Source organism: Bubalus bubalis, chromosome 22 (genome assembly GCF_019923935.1).
Source record: "Bubalus bubalis isolate 160015118507 breed Murrah chromosome 22, NDDB_SH_1, whole genome shotgun sequence".
NCBI lineage: Eukaryota > Metazoa > Chordata > Mammalia > Artiodactyla > Bovidae > Bubalus > Bubalus bubalis.
In genome coordinates, this window is record NC_059178.1 from 56,770,793 (window position 1) to 56,788,384 (window position 17,592).

General features: G+C 41.8%; 1 protein-coding gene across 9 annotated transcripts in view; it reads right to left on the minus strand.

Moving 5' to 3' along the window:
• NETO1 (neuropilin and tolloid like 1) overlaps positions 1-17,592 on the minus strand; it is a 114,730-nt gene that overhangs the window by 18,576 nt on the left and 78,562 nt on the right. For all 9 annotated transcript variants that reach the window (XM_044934453.2, XM_025273181.3, XM_044934452.2 and 6 more), the window contains one exon: positions 464-577. In XM_044934453.2, the coding sequence (XP_044790388.1) occupies positions 464-577 (114 nt within the window). The remainder of the gene's footprint in view (positions 1-463; positions 578-17,592) is intronic.

Consider the following 17,592-nt stretch of genomic DNA (forward strand, 5'->3'; position numbering starts at 1 on the left):
GTGTAGCCACTGACGAGGGAGCTTCTGATAGGAATCCCAACTTGGCTTGAGAAGCTCCAGTGGCCAGTCCATGGGGCTGCAGCTCCAGAAGGGAGATTAGCCAATGAGCATCTCTGTCCATGGGAGTCTCCAGGCAAGAATACTAGAGAGGGTAGCCATTCCCTTCTCCAGGGGATCTTCCCTTTCCAGGGATCGAACCTGGATCTCCTGCATTGAAGGCAGATTCTTTACCATCTGAGCCACCAGGGAAGCCCATTCAAGTGTAAAAGACAGTTCATTGTGTGTTAAGGAATGCAAAAACAACAAGAAAAAGGCCTACAAATCAATTCTAAAACATATGGGAAGTTGGTAAAGCCAATATACAATCTATTTTTAAGATCGTCTGATGCATACAAACGTTGGATAAGCTTCTTCCCACACTACAGATAGAGAGATTTTGCCAAGTCCAGGGACTCATGATTACCTTTACAATGATTTTCATCCCAAGGGTACACACAGTTCTGGAGTCCGTTGCATACCAACGTATTGTTAATACACATGTTACTGTGGCAGAAGAAAGTGTTGCCTTCACAGGGAGCTAAAAGAGGAGAAGCAAAAAATGAAGGAAAGAGTTCTAACTGATGTTCAGTTGTAAATCACTCACATCACAAACCTAGAAACAAGAAAGATTAGTATGATAATTTGCCGTCAAGTTGAGATAAACGATAAGACCAACATTCCATTCGCAGAACTGTTGCCATAGCGGTAATTATTTCTTGTGCTACTAACAGGGCTGGCATTCTTCTAGATGTGTTCAGCTTATAAAACCGGCACAGGAGGTTTTCCATCATAAAAATGAAGCACTTTTTCGATGTGAGTTCTTTTTTTTTTTTTAACTTTGTGCATTCATTTAGTGAAACTTCACTGATGACCACATGCATAACATTATGTTTTACACTGAAATTCTGTATGTATGAATTTAACTGTCCTGTTCAAAAAATTTTTAGTTTAATGGAAATATTGAAATACTTTGGAAAGTGTATGCTTACAAAATACTAATGAAGAAACTATATACTAAACCAAACCCTATGATATTATTTAAGCATACAAAAGAAGCAAGGAATATCATGGAAATTCAGAACAAGGGAAAATTTATCTTGAACAACATAAAAAAAATGCATATCATTCTCACTGACATTTAGCATGTAATATGGTAATGAAATTAGCCTACTTGGCCTATATTTCACACATTCTACTAACTTTAGGTATGATGGCCAATGATCTCCACATTATAATTCATGTTGGATAAAGTAAGAACTCTAAGAATTTGTAACTTGGTTATAAAAATACAAGAACTAGTGATGAGTCTAATAAAACAAATTCTAATGTTAGATATGACTTCAATATTCAAAAATACATTTCTTTCATTATAGAATAATTGGTTACTTATAACAAATCTCTAGAGTAATACTACACTATGAATTACAGACAGGGCTATAAAGTAATTTTTGTTTTTGCCTTTTTAATCATCCACATCTCATAAAATGTAATTTTAGTGTTTATTTTTGTCAATAATAGTTCCATAACCATTTTCAGGACAGGTATCCCCAGAAAAACCCATTAGATACAAAACACAAAATTTACAGTGGTTCATCAATCAGTAAAGTTTTTATCAGTGATCAGTATTATCTAAACAGTGCAGTCATATTATAATCTTCACCTTCAAAACCACATGTTGTGGGGTTTTTTTTAAGGAACGTTATCTTCTTTAAACATGTTTTCCATATTAATCAAAATTGTTAGGAAAATGCTTTACATAAAGTAAGTTAAAATATTTTAACATTCCCAGAGGAATACTTTCTTTAAATGATCAAGTCTTGAAAATCAAAAGCAACATAACTTGAACTAGGCATTCCTCTGACTCTCCAAGCCCTTCCCCACACCCACCCCCCCCCACCCCCCGCCCCCGCTGTCCCCCTCATCCCAGATCCCAGGAGAGTTTCCTCTTCCTTCTGCTTGGTTTGCCTCTAAATCCCTTGTTAAATAATAAAAAGGATGTAACTGTCATTTTGAAAAACAGTATTAAAGAGTAGAAAAGATGCAGATGCAGTGGTCATCTTGAAAAGTATCAGGCTTAACATTTTATTTGACTCCTGCTTTCAACATGGTGTAAAGCTTTTACAATGCAAAATGTAATGATCCAATCTATTACTGCAAAAGTCTGCTTTTCAGTATGGAACTAAATTTGAATTTCTGTAGTCAACTATTTTGCAGAACCAATATAGTCTGTTTAGCAGATAATGAATGTTGTCAAAATGTGTACACAGAACAAAAAAGGAGTTTTCTGCAAATAGATTAGAGCAGCTGCAAAATGCAAAAAAAAACTTACTACCTGATACATTGCAGTGGTTTTGAAAGTACAGCTAATCCATCAAGTAAAGAATACCTTTAAAAGACCATAAATATGCTTTGACCTTGCAGAAAGAGGTGGAAAAATTATTAGAACTACTATTAAATAGGATGGGCTTACTTTTAAAATTTTAAATCTACAGGTAAAGATGGCATCGCATTCTGTACCAGTGAGGTAGAACAGTAGCTTAGTAAGGGCACTAAAGATTAGGATTCCAAATTCTCCAAAAGCGATGTTGTTTCTGTTTCTGCTACTTAATGAGTCTCAAAAATGTCTTACAAAACATCAATGTGTCAGTCAGTTATCATTAAATATTGGTGGTTTGACTGGGAATGGAACAGGGCATCTAGGACTGTCAATAAATCATATTCCTGACACATTACATGAGATAATTATGCAAATATGCCAGTTAATTGAAACCATCCTCACTTGCAAAACAATTACTATTCCACTACTATTTCATTTTTCCTTCCTCACCTTCGCTAACATTTATAGAACTGACAGGCAAACAACAAACACAAACAAATAAGCAGCCTGTGCAGTGGCTAAGAAACAAATGATCATAGCTTCTACTCCTTGAACAAAAATGAATTTTGTCTCATAGACACCAAAAACAAAATAGAATCGGATTCTGAATTGTCTTCATGTTGTACGTCTGGACATTTCTCTCATCTAAAATGCGAATGCACAGGAGTTCATTAAAGATTCTTATTTTTACCTCCTGCTAAAAAAAAAAACTAAATGGCACCTTCCTGCCTCCCAAATCAATGTATGTTCTCACCGTCCCTTCAAGGATGTCTGGGGACATACATACACACAGCCCATGAGCACTTCCCATTGCTCTCCACATGCTCCTGAGATCTTTGGTTCATTGGCTACACTGTTCCCTCCCTCTCTCTCTGTCCTAGAAAAACTCCATCTCTACTCTGCTATCCAAATCCTATCAGAATTAAATTATCTATAGAGTTTTGAAATATCATTACAATCTATCAGAAAGTTATTTTTGCCTTAAATCCTATTCTACTTTTAATTTTTAAAAGAGTTTAACACTTAGTATAAGTTTTTCATCGTTCCCCATGAGTTCTTTAAGGCTATGGACATGCTTTTTTTTTTTAACAAAAAAAGAGTATTTTTAATTTCTTAGTGGGTTAATTGGAGAAGGAAATGGCAACCCACTCCAGTACTCTTGCCTGGAAAATCCCATGGATGGAGGAGCATGGTAGGCTACAGTCCGTGGGGTCACAAGGAGTCAGACACGACTGAGCGACATCACTTTCACTTTCACTTTAGGTGGGTTAATATTTCTAGGGTTGTAGTAAAGAATCAACAGATATTTTAATTAATTTAATATCAGTGAACAAAAGTTTAGCTGGCCAATTTAGCTCATATCCCAGAGATGATTCTTGCAAGTGTGATTATTGGTGGAGAATTAACCTTCCAGGTCAAGTCTTCAAATATAATAGAAATTGTGATATTCTCAGCAACTAAATCTCATTCATTCATTTGGTTCTCTGACTACTGCTGAAAAAGCACATATTCTATCAATTTTTAGAGGACTTATTCTACTTGGAAATCCAATATACATTGTCAAAAGCGATTGTCTCTTAAAAAACCTTAAAAAACCAACCCCTTTATTTCCTAAAATTATCTGGAAGAAATCAAGGTTTACTTATGTTAGGTAGTTAGAATAGGAAAAAGAAGTCCAAAATGGTGGTGGCTAAAATACAAAGGAGGGAAAAGCCCGTGAAAATAGAACAAAGGAAGGTCCATGGACCTGAGTGAGGACCTCAGGTAAAACAAGCAGCCCTCCTGGCTATCCCAGTTTACATACAGCAGGCTCAGGAAGAGGAGAAAAAATATAAAAAGAGGATACAATATTGAGCCAGCGGCTTCTCTTCGCAAATTTTGGGTTGGCCCACCCTCATGGCCCCAGGATGTATTTCCCTTTGCTTTCTAAATAAAACTGAGCTGTAACACTGATTCATCCGTTGCTTCAAATTTTTGCTGCAGTGAGACACAACGGAGGAAATTACACACTTCTCTGACACATAATAAAGTGGCAGCTAGTAAAGTAATCCTCAAAATTCAAAGTATTTCACACAGGCAGTTTCTACGATCAGAAATCTACTTATTTCCAAGGATCAGGCCAATGAAAACTGTGAGCACAGATCAGATATTTAGCAGATTTTCTGGCAGGTTATGAAGGGGATTCCTTGGCATGTTTTTCCCACTGCTTTCTCCTGTCCTTCAGCTCCTCTCTCCACCTATGCCACTGCTTACAAAGTATTGGGCAAGTCATCATCTTTCCATTTCTGAAAGTTGTACCTGAAATCATTTAGCTAAGATTGGGACTCAAACCCTCGTGGCAGGGACTCTGTGCTATGCTTAGTCATTTAGTTATGTCCAACTGGGACTTGAGACTGGCCAAAATCCATTGTGCCTGGCGTCAGGACCTAATGAAGCTCAGGCTCTTGATGCCTTATTGAAAAAAACTCAGTGAGAGACACAGTGATAGGTAAGACGTGGCTTTGTTTGGATTCAGAGAGAAGCACACTCAGAGTGTGGGCCATCACAGAGGGGAGCGGCTGTGGAATAAGATGTGGTTAGTTTTTGTGGGCTGGGTGATTTCATATGCTAATGAGTGGGAGGATCATTCCAACAATTGGGGAACCACCCACTCCTCAGTCTCTTGACGGTGCCTTGGAACTGTGCTGGTGCCTCTGGGTGTGTCATTTAGCTTGCAGATTGAGGATCAAGGTTTAGTTGAATTTGACTAGTCATCTTGGACCCATCTGATTTTAACTGGTTTATGTTATGCCCTTGGGCTTTGTCATTTTTTCAAAAGTTGGGCCCTGCCCCCTTCCCTCCTGTTTTATGCTCTTTTCCTGAGCCCCTTCTGGGCTCACAATGTTGCCTTTCCAATCTTCTGCAAGGACAACCAGAAAATAGCTGGCCCTTGGGAGAGAAATACCGTATAATATCCAATCTCTCTAGACATTCAGGCCTTCATCTTCCATGCTTCTTACAACATGTGCATCAACAGCATCTCTCAGTGAACCCACTAGGGCAGATGACAGGCACACAATGCCTGCTAAAAGCCCATCTATTGGTGGCATCTCTTCAAGGGCAATTGGGCTTATGGGGATAATGTTCGCCATTTGGGGAGTTAGCCCTGCAGGCCATTTGAACCCAAAGCCTTACCACGCTTCTCCTAAAGTTACATAGGAGACATACCCCTGGATCAAATCTCCACTCCACTTTTATGGAACATCTAGTTTGTTGCCTCTTATCAATTTGTTCTTAAGCCACTTCATAACTCCTACAACCAGGACTCTGCCCCCTTGTAGGCAACATTGCTCCACCCAGCCTATTTTTAAAATACTCTTAAGGCCCCTAACAGGACCAGATAACCCACTCTTTTGTCATTGCTTCTGTTATTACCTAAAGTGGATCTATGACAATAAAAAGTTTACCATTGGAAACACCCTAAACTGCTCTTATGGAGGACTAGGGGAAGAAATCAGTGACTTACATTTCCTCAGAGCAATAAGAGGATAAGGCTTATGGCTGTTTTACCAGGTTCCCAGTCTCAGGGCACAGTCTTGGATTGCTTTACATCATAGTATCTATTCCCATCCGCAGTGGACAAACCAGCACAGAGTTAAGATTACAACCCCTTAATCCTTCCCAGCACTGGTCATGCTGGAGACCTTCGAGATGCCCAACTCCAGCCTGGAGATCCCAGGAGGTCAACCTGCCTCAACCTGCCTAGGGATCTGATCCCTGGGAGGTTGGTGTGCCTCAGCTTGCTTGGGGATCCACCAGCCTGGGGTCCCAGAAGGTCAACATGCCTCGACCTGCCCAGGGAATCAACTCTCTGGAGGCCGACATGCCTCAACCTGCCTGGGGATCTGCACCCTGACTCAGGATGCCCGGCTCTCAGGTTGCAACAATACTGGGTAGGATAAGCTTCCTAAAGACTCACCACTAAGGAAGTCCACCCATGGAAACAGAAGGAGGCCTGTTAGTTGGGACTGTGCCTGGTCTCAGCAATAACTGAGGAGTCCAACAAGAATCCCATTGCTTTTCTGGAAAGTCTAAAAGAGGCCCTCCAAAAGTTTACCAATCTGGACTTAGACTCTTACAAGGGACAGGTGATTTTAAAGGACACATTCCTGTCCCTATGTGCATCAGGTATCAGGATCAAGTTGCAACAGCTCCAGTAGCAGGACCCTGCTGCCTTTTCAGATGAGATAGTCCAGATGGCCACCAATACCTTTTATAACAGAGAACAGGAGAGAGGGGCCAAGGCCCAGAAGAAAGAGAGAAGGAAAGAGACAAGTCATGCTCAGATGCTGGCCACCCTCCAGGGAAGCCCTATGGCAAACCTCGAGTCCTTGGAGGACAAGGCACAGGGCAAATGCCTAATCTGTAGACAGGCGGGACACTGAGCCAAAGAGTGTCAAAACCATGACAAGTCTCATAAAGCGGCTTGCTACAAATGCCATTAATTGGGACTTGGGCGGCAAGTCCCAATGCCATTAATTGAGTCCTGGCCTCAGGACTCAAGAGTCTCAAGGTCAAGTGCCAAGCCTTCCCTCATGATGGTTCAAGAGGACTGAAGCGTCCCGCTCCAGCCAGCCTGCCTGTCACAGATAATCATCAACAGGGCTGGAGCCAAGGGTGCAACTGGATGTGGCAGGTTGACACAGGGGCTACCTACTCTGTCCTGACCTCCAGCTTCACAGCCTTCTCCCCCCAAACCTGTACCATTTTGAGTGCTACAGGAAAAACAATTACAAAAAGATTCACCTGAGCACTTCTTTGGTGCTGGCATGGACAACTATTTTCCCATCAGTTTCTTGGTCCCTGAGTGCCCTACTCCCTTATTGGGAAGAGATTTTTCCTATTGCAGTCCTGGTAGAAGACACTTTAAAACTCTCTTTTGGGGGCAAACTAACTATTTTTATCAGCCACCAAGTGAAACAACTCCTGAATGGGAGAGGCCATTTATGGATGTCTGATCAAAGGAGCCTCAGATATCAAGTAGAGCGTATGGAAAAATCCAGGTCTCACTATATCCACTTGTGAGGTTTTTAACCCAGCCACCCTCCTGCCTACCCCCGAGGGCTCTCTCCCCTTTCACTGTTGCTTAGAAACCTTGGACCACTGGACAAAACCCCAAGAGGGATTATTAGAGGATCCTCTGGCCAATCCTGAGGAAATCTGGCACACTGATGAAGCAGCTTTGTCTTGTATGGAAAAAGAAGAGCCGGGTATGCAGTAGTCTCCAATTTTGAGACCATAGAGGCTAAGCCTTTGCCACCAGGTACTTCAGCCCAATTAGCTTAGCTTATGGCCCTGACTCAAGCTTTAGAGCTGGGAAAAGGAAAAAGAGTAGCCATTTACACCGACTCCAAGTATGCCTTTCTGGTGCTACATGCACATGTGGCTATTTGGAAAGACAGAGGCCACTTGACCACCCAATTGTCCCCAGTCAAATATGGTGATCAAATCCTCAGGCTCTTAGAGGCAGTTCATCTGCCCACTGAGGTTTCAGTCTCCCACTGTAAAGGACACTAAAAAGGGAGCATGAAGTGGCATGAGGGAACCAACCAGCTGATTAAGCTGCTAAGAGAGCAGTATTACAGAACAATGACCTAATAGGGGTTGCCACCTTAGTTCCAGAGACTAATTTACCAGAAACTCCATCATATACTGAAGGTGAGACTCTTAAAGCTAAGAGTGAAGGCCTTCAGGAGGATCATATGGGGTGGTTCCAAAAGGAAGGACTCCTTTTTCTGTCTGGAGCCTCCAATAGAAGTTAGTTAACTCCCTACATGCCACCACTCATTTAGGGGAGAAGGCACTCCAAAGATTACTAGAAAGGTCCTTCAGAGGAACAGGCCTCTAAACAACTATAAGGCAAGTGGTTTCTTCTTGTCACACTTGCCAATTAAACAACCCCTGAGGAGTTCAAAAACCCCAGCCCATCCAACGACGTGGGACCTATCCAGGAGGTAGGCTGATGGACTTCACCCAGAGGCCAGTTTCTTAAGGGTATAAATACCTATTAGTCATGATAGATATATTCACAGGATGGATTGAAGGCTTTCCCACCTGGACTGAGAAGCCTGAGGAGGTGGTAAAAAAAAAAAAGCTCCATGAAATCATTACAAGATTTGGTCTGCCCCTGGGTCATTACAAAGTGACAATGGGACATCATTTACTTCTAAGGTCACCTAAGCGTTCTCTAAAGCATTGGGCATTACTTATTATTTCCATTGTGCCTGGAGGTGTCGGTGTTCAGGAAAAGTAGAAAGAGCCAACCAGTTCTTAAAATCAGGGATAAAAAAGATAACCGGGGAGACCTCCCTGGGATGGAAGGAGGCTTTACCAATAGCTCTCCTCCACACCCGTATTGCCCCTAAGAAACAGGTTGGTCTTAGTCCTTATGAGATGCTATATGGGAGACCTTTTGTTTATGCCAATGACTTCTTCCTAGATCCAGAGGCTCAGATCCTCTGGTCTTATACCATGGCCATTGGACAATTCCAACAATTTATATGCTTGTCAACCAGCACCCTAAAGATTCTGAAGATCCACCACTATATGCTCCAGGGACTCAAGTCCTAATTAAAATCTGGAAAGATGGGTCGCCAAAGGCTCCACTCCAGCCCACATGGAAGGACCCCTACCCTGTAATACTTTCTACCCCCACAGCAGTCAAGGTTCCAGGACACAACTCCTGGATTCACTACTCATGAGTCAAGCCATGGAAAAAAACAGAAGAGGGCTCTCAGTCCAACTGTGAGCCCCTGGAGATCTCAGATACCTATTCAGACTAAAAATGACTGCCATTCTAATGAACACCCCCAAAATTAAGTTTCTGGGGGTAAGATTTCTCAGGACAGCTCTAAAGAGCCAATACAGCTTGGCAGGGGTTGTACTCCAAAATAGACAGGAGATAGATCTCCTGATCCCTGAAGAAGGAGGGACTTGAGCCATCTTGAATGAGATGTGTTGTTTCTGGGTAAATACCTCCAGCTAAGTTAAAGAAAGTCTCACAGTCCTCAAGAAAAACATTCTAGATCCTACAGGACCTCAGAGAACAAGCTGGAGAGTTCTTGGGGTGGCTACAGTCTCTTTTTTGGGGATCCTTCTCCTGGCGTGGAGGACATTTGGAGTTGGTTAATGCCCCTACTAATCCTTGTTATCACCATATTGATGCTGCTTATGATCGCTCCATATATTATCAGTTGTCTAACACATTTTGTCTCTGTCCAGGGAAAAAGGCTACAACGTGCAGTGCCAGTTTAACAAGGACATATAAAACTACAGCCGACCACAGAAAATATCACTCACCCTTGGATGGACACCACTATAAGGACTCTGAGGATTGAGACTAGCAAGAGGGGGAGGTCCAATGATGCTTGCCATCCAGTTCAGCAGGAAGGAGCCAGAGAGACCTTGATGTGCCTATTCCCAAAGAATTGGGCCTCCCATCTCTTGAGGGGGGAATGTTAAGTAGTTAGAACAGGAAAAAGGAGTCCAAAATGGAACACATATAAGGGAAAAGCCCACGAAACTAGAACAAAGGAAGGTCTCAGGACCAGAGTGAGGACCTTAGGTAGAACAAACAGGCCTCCTGGCTAGCCCAGTTTCTACAGGTCAGGCTCAGAGGGAGAAGAAAAAAACATATAAAAAGAGGAGCCAAAATTGAGCCAGGGGTTTCTCTTTTCATCTTTTGGGTCGGCCTGCCCTCATGGCCCGAGGATGTATTTTCCTTTGCTTTCTAAATAAAACTGAGCTGTAACACCGATTCACCTGTTGCTTCAAATTTTTGCTGCAACAAGAGAGAACCGAGGAAATTACACACTCCCTCGACACATAATAATGCAGCTAATAAGGTAACCCTTAAAATTCAAAGTATTTCACAAAGGCAGTTCCTACGATCAGAAATATGCTTATTTCTGGGACTAGGTTGCTATTTCAGAATAGCAAACATAGCCTCATATTGGTGCTAAAACCCAAGTACATAGAAGAAAGAACTTGCATTGCATTTGGTCTCTGAATTATTTAAAAGCATGTTTGGACATAATGAGTGTAGCAATTGCACTTCATCAGAAGGATTTATCAACCATCACCATTTTATCATCCAATCTAACGCTAAGTATTTCTTTTTGAGAAAAACCAGAAACTGAATGTATTGAAATATTCCATGAGCCAAAAGATGCCTTATGTGAAGCACAGCAGTGCTCTGGATTTAATCATTCATAGAATGATACTTCTAGACATAGAAAATGGATATTTTAACCCTGAGTCTTTCCAAACTGTTTCCTCTTCTCTCCTGCATGGACAGATAAAGACGATTGTGTAAAGCACCCTTTTGGACCAGGTTAATTGTCCATGAACTTGAAGCTTAGAGAGTGCTTCTTCAGGCACTTGGTCACGGGGTTGTAGAGTACTAAACACTACAGAGGGTAGGGCAGCAACTCAGACTTAAGGAGTGATAATCCCTAAGGAGAGATCACTTTCTTCAACAATATTCACTCAGTTACCACGTCTATAGAACAGGGAGATGGGTTGCTGTTGTTTAGTTGCTAAATTGTGTCTGACTCTTTTGCGATCTCATGGACTGTAGCCCACCAGGCTCCTCTGTCCATGAGATTTCCCAGGCAAGAATACTGGAGTGGGTTGCCATTTCCTTCTCTAGGGGATCTTCTTGATCCGGGGGTCAAACAGCAGCTTCCTGCATTGGCAGGAGGATTCTCTACCACTGAGTCACCAAGGAAACCCCATATATTCTGTTACCTGCAGACAAAATGCTCCTTCTTGATGTTCAAGGCAAATGAAGCTATGTGACTGACTTAAGGCCAGCTGCCTCCTAGCTGCTGGAAGTGGCTGCATGTGAGACTCTGGTTTCCCTGGTTTTAGGATCCACCACAGCACCATATCTCAAGATGACCTCCTGGCGTTACCCTTCTAGTGATCCTCCCTGCTGAAAAAGTGTATGTTTAACCATGTTTAATCCAACTATCTCCAATTTTATTTGTATACTTCTTAAGAGACAACACACACACACACTCAAAAACAAAAGTTTGGCAAGTGTTGCCCCAATGTTCAAAAATCATTATAGTGGTAGGATTCTTAATTCTTAAGGTGTCATGGAGTAGTAGGAGGGAAACTACTGAGGTATAAAATTGGGTGGAAAATAAGGATGAAAATTGTTTTAAATTATAGTCTCACATGTAAATATATATATGAAAACCTTTACTGGAAATATTAAGCTAAAATGCTAGCAATCACTATCTCTGCTGCTGCTGCTGCTGCTAAGTCGCTTCATTTGTGCCTGACTCTGTGCGACCCCACAGACAGCAGCCCACCAGGCTCCTCTGTCCCTGAGATTCTCCAGGCAAGAATACTGGAGTGGGTTGCCATTTCCTTCTCCAATGCATGAAAGTGAAAAGTGAAAGTGAAGTTGCTCAGTCGTGTCCGACTCTTCTCGACCCTATGGACTGCAGCCCACTGGGCTCCTCCATCCATGGGATTTTCCAGGCAAGAGTACTGGAGTGGGTTGCCATTGCCTCTAGGATATTTATAAGTTATATTTGGGTTTTTCTGAGAAACTTTTTCATATATACATATACACACAAATAGTTACTTTTATGATTGGGAAAATCTGATGATTTTTCATGAAAAAAAGTCAAATGTTAATCCAAACAAGTCTATTTTATCTTTCAAATTTTAAGAAGTAAAAGAGTAGCTTTCAAATAACATTTATATTTTATTATATTCAAAGATAATGAACTACATATTTCACTGAATTCATTTCTTTCTTTTGGAAATTATTTTTTGTTGATATTTTTAAATCCTCTTATGTTCCCATTCTTACCATTAGGTGGCAAGCATTTACCATTTTTTGTGAAATAGTGATTCAATCTTCCCAGATGCTTATATTATGAATGTATCTGAGACAAATAACCTTTACATCTATACATGGCTGATTGTTAAGGAATAAAAACTTGATCAGGAGACAACAAAATGAATTTTTTGGCATATCTGAATTAGGTAAAGGAGGACAAGAGGAAGAAGGGCAATCAAACACCCCAAATTAAATTTATTTAAAAATATGATAATCACAAAACATATATTTTATAGTGTTAATCATAGATCTGTCATCATTTTTCAGTATCATGTCACATGCTCTAAGTACTGTTCCAATTCTGTAATTAGGTGCATGCTGAGTCGCTTCAGTTGTTTCCAGCTCTTTGAGACCCCATGGACTGTAGCCTACCAGACTCCTCTGCCCATGAGATTCTCCAGGCAAGAGCACTGGAGTGGGTCGCCATTCCCTTCTCCAGGGCATCTTCCTGGCTGCAGGGCCTGAGCCCACATCTCCTATGCTTCCTGGACTAGCACAACCGGAAGATGTTTAATTCTAACTGCTGTTTAATGCGCCAACACTGAAGTTCATTCTATTCACGTTACTTCTTCCTTCACCCACTACATTTCTTTTCAAGCCCAGAAATCCACTAAATACTACTCAGACAATATTAAAACAAAATGCAAGTAAAAACTGTCAGATATCTCTCTGGAACATTGATATTTCAAATACCTGTACTTTCTGGTTAATAAAACTATCATTTGCTAGATCAGTTCAAAATCAAAATTACATTGTATTTCATCAAGAAAAGTTGGAAATAGAAGTAATGCTTGATCTTATTTTTCTTTAAAAATTATTTTTATCATCTGGGGCTTCCCTGGTGGCTCAGTGGTAAAGAATCCACCTGCCAATACAGGAGGCATGGGTTCGGTCCCTGATCCAGGAAGATCCCACATGCAAGGACCAATTAAGCGCATGCACCACAATTATCGAGCCTGTGCTCTTAGGCCTGTGGTTGCAGAAAGAGAAGTCACCGCAATGAGAAGCGTGCAAACTACTGGGAATACCTCTTCCCCTTTTTCCTGGTGGGAAAAACTGAAGTTGCCCAACCTCCCCCCCCCAGAAAAAATTTCCTATTCAGTGTGCCCTTTGCTACAACCTTCAGGTTTCATTCCAGTGTCTCTGAGCTAAGTCGTGGAATGCCGTTGGTAATGTAAATGACTATGAGAATGCAAATTATGTCCTTAGAGGATGCAGAGAACCCACTCCAGTATTCTTGCCAGGAGAATCTCATGGACAGAGGATCCTGGAGGGTCTATGGGGTCACAAAGAGTTGGACACGACTTATAACTGAACAACCAAGCACAACTAGAGAAAAGCCCTCGAGGTAACAAAGATCCCGCATAGTCAAAAATAAATAAATAACTTAAAAAAAAAAACTAACTCAAAAAAATCATTTTATCATCTAAAAACTGATTGGGGTTTACAGTCCCCCCTTTCTGGATTATAGGAAACAGGCTCCATTCAGCCTCCAGGACCTTCCCTGAGTTCCCAGGAGCAGGTTTAAACAGATGCTAATTAGGGAAGAGAGGAACAGTCAGAAGAAACATGTTGCAACCTAGGGGCAGAGTCCAGGTTCCCCCTCCAAGGATATACTTAACAGTATCTCTGAGCTGTTTCCCAGATACTAAAACCCCCACCAGGTGGGAGAAATTAACAGCAGGATGCCCCTATGCCTACCAGCATGTCGACTCCAGACTGATTCGAACTGGAAGGTTGATGATGCTGATATTCACTTAACTCCTCACCAGCCCATTAGAACAATGTTCATGAGCTGATCACACCCTTTTTGAATTAAACTCCTCACTTCCCCCTCCAGGTCAGGACACATTTTGAAGGCATTAGCCTGCTGTGGCCCCCTTGCCTGGCAAAGCAGTAAAGCTGTTCACCTACTTCACCCAAAGCTCTCTGTCTCCGAGACTTAAATGAGTATCTGGGTTTGTGTGTGTGTTAGTCACTCAATCCTGTCTGACTCTTTGCGATCCCATGCACTATAGCCCACCAGGTTCCTCTGTCCATGAAATTCTCCAGGCAAGAATACTGCAGTGGGCTGCAATTTTCTTCTCCAAAGAGTCTGAGTTTGCCTTCATTCTCAGGGGCTCATTCTTCTGGCTCTGACTTGTATCTGAGATAAGGGTTTATTTTGTGCATTCAGACTCCATAACTTCCCCACTTTGCATCTTAATTACCTTATCAAATTGAACATGGCTGGATGGGCTCACAGAACACACTACCACCCCACTCCTCTTAATCACTCCTTGCCTCAATTCTGCCTTCACACAGCCTCCTGATGTGAATAATGGCACCTCCTCAGCTCCAGGCTAAAGTTTTAGGGTCATATTTGGATCCTCTCTGCCCTGATGCCCTCAGCAAACTGTCCTGTAGGTCTGCCAGCTCTCTCTCAGCTCCAGTAATGTCTCCACTGGTATGACGGAATCATCTTTCACTGATGGTCTCCTACATGGATCCATGGAGACAGCGAACAGAGAAACCTTGGTCATTTAAGTGTAAATCAGGTGGAGGTTCAGTTCAGTTTAGTTGCTCAGTCATGTCCGACTCTTTGCGACCCCATGGACTGCAGTATGCCAGGCTTCCCTGTCCATTACCAAATCCCAGAGCTTACTCAAACACATGTCCATAGAGTCAGTGATGCCATCCAACCATCTCGTCCTCTGTTGTACCCTTCTCTTCCTGCCTTCAATCTTTCCCAGCATCAGGGTCTTTTCCAATGAGTGGGTTCTTCGCATTAGGTAGCCAAAGTATTGGAGTTTCAGCTTCAGCATCAGTCCTTCCAATGAATATTCAGGACTTACTTCCTTTAGGATGAACTAGATTGATCTCCTTGCAGTCCAAGGGAGTCTCAAGAGTCTTCTCCAACACCACCATTCAAAAGCATCAATTCTTCGGCGCTCAGCTTTCTTTATAGTCCAAATCTCACATCCATACATGACTACTGGAAAAACCATAGCTTTGACTAGATGGACCTTTGTTGGCAAAGTAATGTCTCTGCTTTTTAATATGCTGTCTAGGTAGGTTATAGCTTTTCTTCCAAGGAGCAAGTGTCTTTTAATTTCATGGCTGCAGTCACCATCTCCAGTGATTTTGGAACCCAAAACAATGAAGTCTGTCATTGTTTCCATTGTTTCCCCATCTATTTGCCATGAAGTGATGGGACCAGATGCCATGACCTTAGTTTTCTGAATGTTGAGTTTTAAGCCAACTTTTTTACTCTCCTCTTTAATGTTCATCAAGAGGCTCTTTAGTTCTTCACTTTCTGCCATAAGGGTGGTGTCATCTGCATATCTGAGGTTATTAACATTTCTCCCAGCAATCTTGATTCCAGCTTGTGCTTCTTCCAGCCTGGCATTTCTCATGATGTACTCTGCATAAAAGTTAAATAAGAAGGGTGACAATGACGTACTCCTTTCCTGATTTGGAACCAGTCTGTTGTTTCATGTCCAGTTCTAACTGTTGCTTCTTGACCTGCATACAGATTTCTCAGGAGGCCAGTCAGGTGGCCTGGTATTCCCATCTCTTTCAGAATTTTCCACAGTTTGTTGTGATCCACACAGTCAAAGGCTTTGGCATAATCAATAAAGCAGAAGTAGATGTTTTTCTGGAACTCTCTTGCTTTTTTGATGATCCAGCGAATATTGGCAATTTGATCTCTGCTTCCTCTTCCTTTTCTAAATCCAGCTTGAACATCTGGAAGTTCACGGTTCATGCATTGTTGAAGCCTGGCTTAGAGAATTTTGAGCATTACTTGGCTAGCGTGTGAGATGAGTACAATTGTGTGGTAGTTTGGGCATTCTTTGGCATATCCTTTCTTTGGAATGAAAACTGACCTTCTCCAGTCCTGCGGCCACTGCTGAGTTTTCCAGATTTGCTGGCATATTGAGTACAGCACTTTCACAGCATCATTTTTTGGGATTTGAAATAGCTCAACTCAAATTCTATCACCTCCTCTAGGCACAGTATGAAAAAGCAGAAAGGTATGACACTGAAAGATGAACTCCCCAGTTTGGTAGGTGCCCAATATGATACTGGATATCAGTGGAGAAGTAACTCCAGAAAGAATGAAGAGATGGAGCCAAAGCAAAAACAACACCCAGTTATGCATGTGATGGGTGATAGAAGTAAAGTCTGATGCTGTAAAGAGCAATACTGCAGAGGAACCTAGAATGTTACGTCCATGAATCAAGGCAAGTGGTCAAACAGGAGATGGCAAGAATGGACAATGACATTTCAGGAAATCGGTGAACTGAAATGGACTGGAATGGGTGAATTTAACTCAGATGACCATTATATCTACTACTGTGGGCACGACTCCCATAGAAGAAATGGTGTAGCCATCATGGTCAACAAAAGAGTCCAAAATGCAGTACTTGGATGCAATCTCAAAAATGACAGTATGATCTCTGTTCATTTCCAAAGCAAATCATTCAATATCACAGTAATCTAAGTCTATGCCCTGACCAGTAATACTGAAGAAGCTGAAGTTGAATTGTTTTATAAAAACCTACAAGACCTTCTAGAACTAACACCCACAAAGATCACTTTTTCATCATAGGGGACTGGAATGCAAAAGTAGGAAGTCAAGAGCTCCCTGGAGTAACAGGCAAATTTGGCCTTGAAGTACAGAATGAAGCAGGGCAAAGCCTAACAGAGTTTTGCCAAGAGAACGCACTGGTCAGAGCAAACACCTTCCAACAACACAAGAGAAGACTCTACACATGGACATCACCAGATGGTCAACACCGAAATCAGATTGATTATATTCTTTGCAGCCAAAGATGGAGAAGCTATATACAGTCAGCAAAAACAAGACCAGAGCTGACTGTGGCTCAGATCATGAACTCCTTATTGCCAAATTCAGACTTAAATTGAAGAAAGTAGGGAAAACCACTAGACCATTCAGGTATGACCTAAATCAAATCCCTTACGATGATGCAGTGGAAGTGAGAAATAGATTTAAGGGCCTAGATCTGATAGACAGAGTGCCTGAAGAACTATGGACAGAGGTTCATGACACTGTACAGAAGGCAGTGATCAAGACCATACCCAAGAAAAGAAATGCAAAATGGTTGTCTGACAAGGCCTTACAAATAGCTGAGTAAAGAAGAGAAGCTAAAGGCAAAGGAGAAAAGGAAAGATATACCCATTTGAATGCAGAGTTTCAAAGACTAGCAAGGAGAGATAAGAAAGCCTTCCTCAGGGTTCAATGCAAAGAAATAGAGGAAAACAATAGAATGGGAAA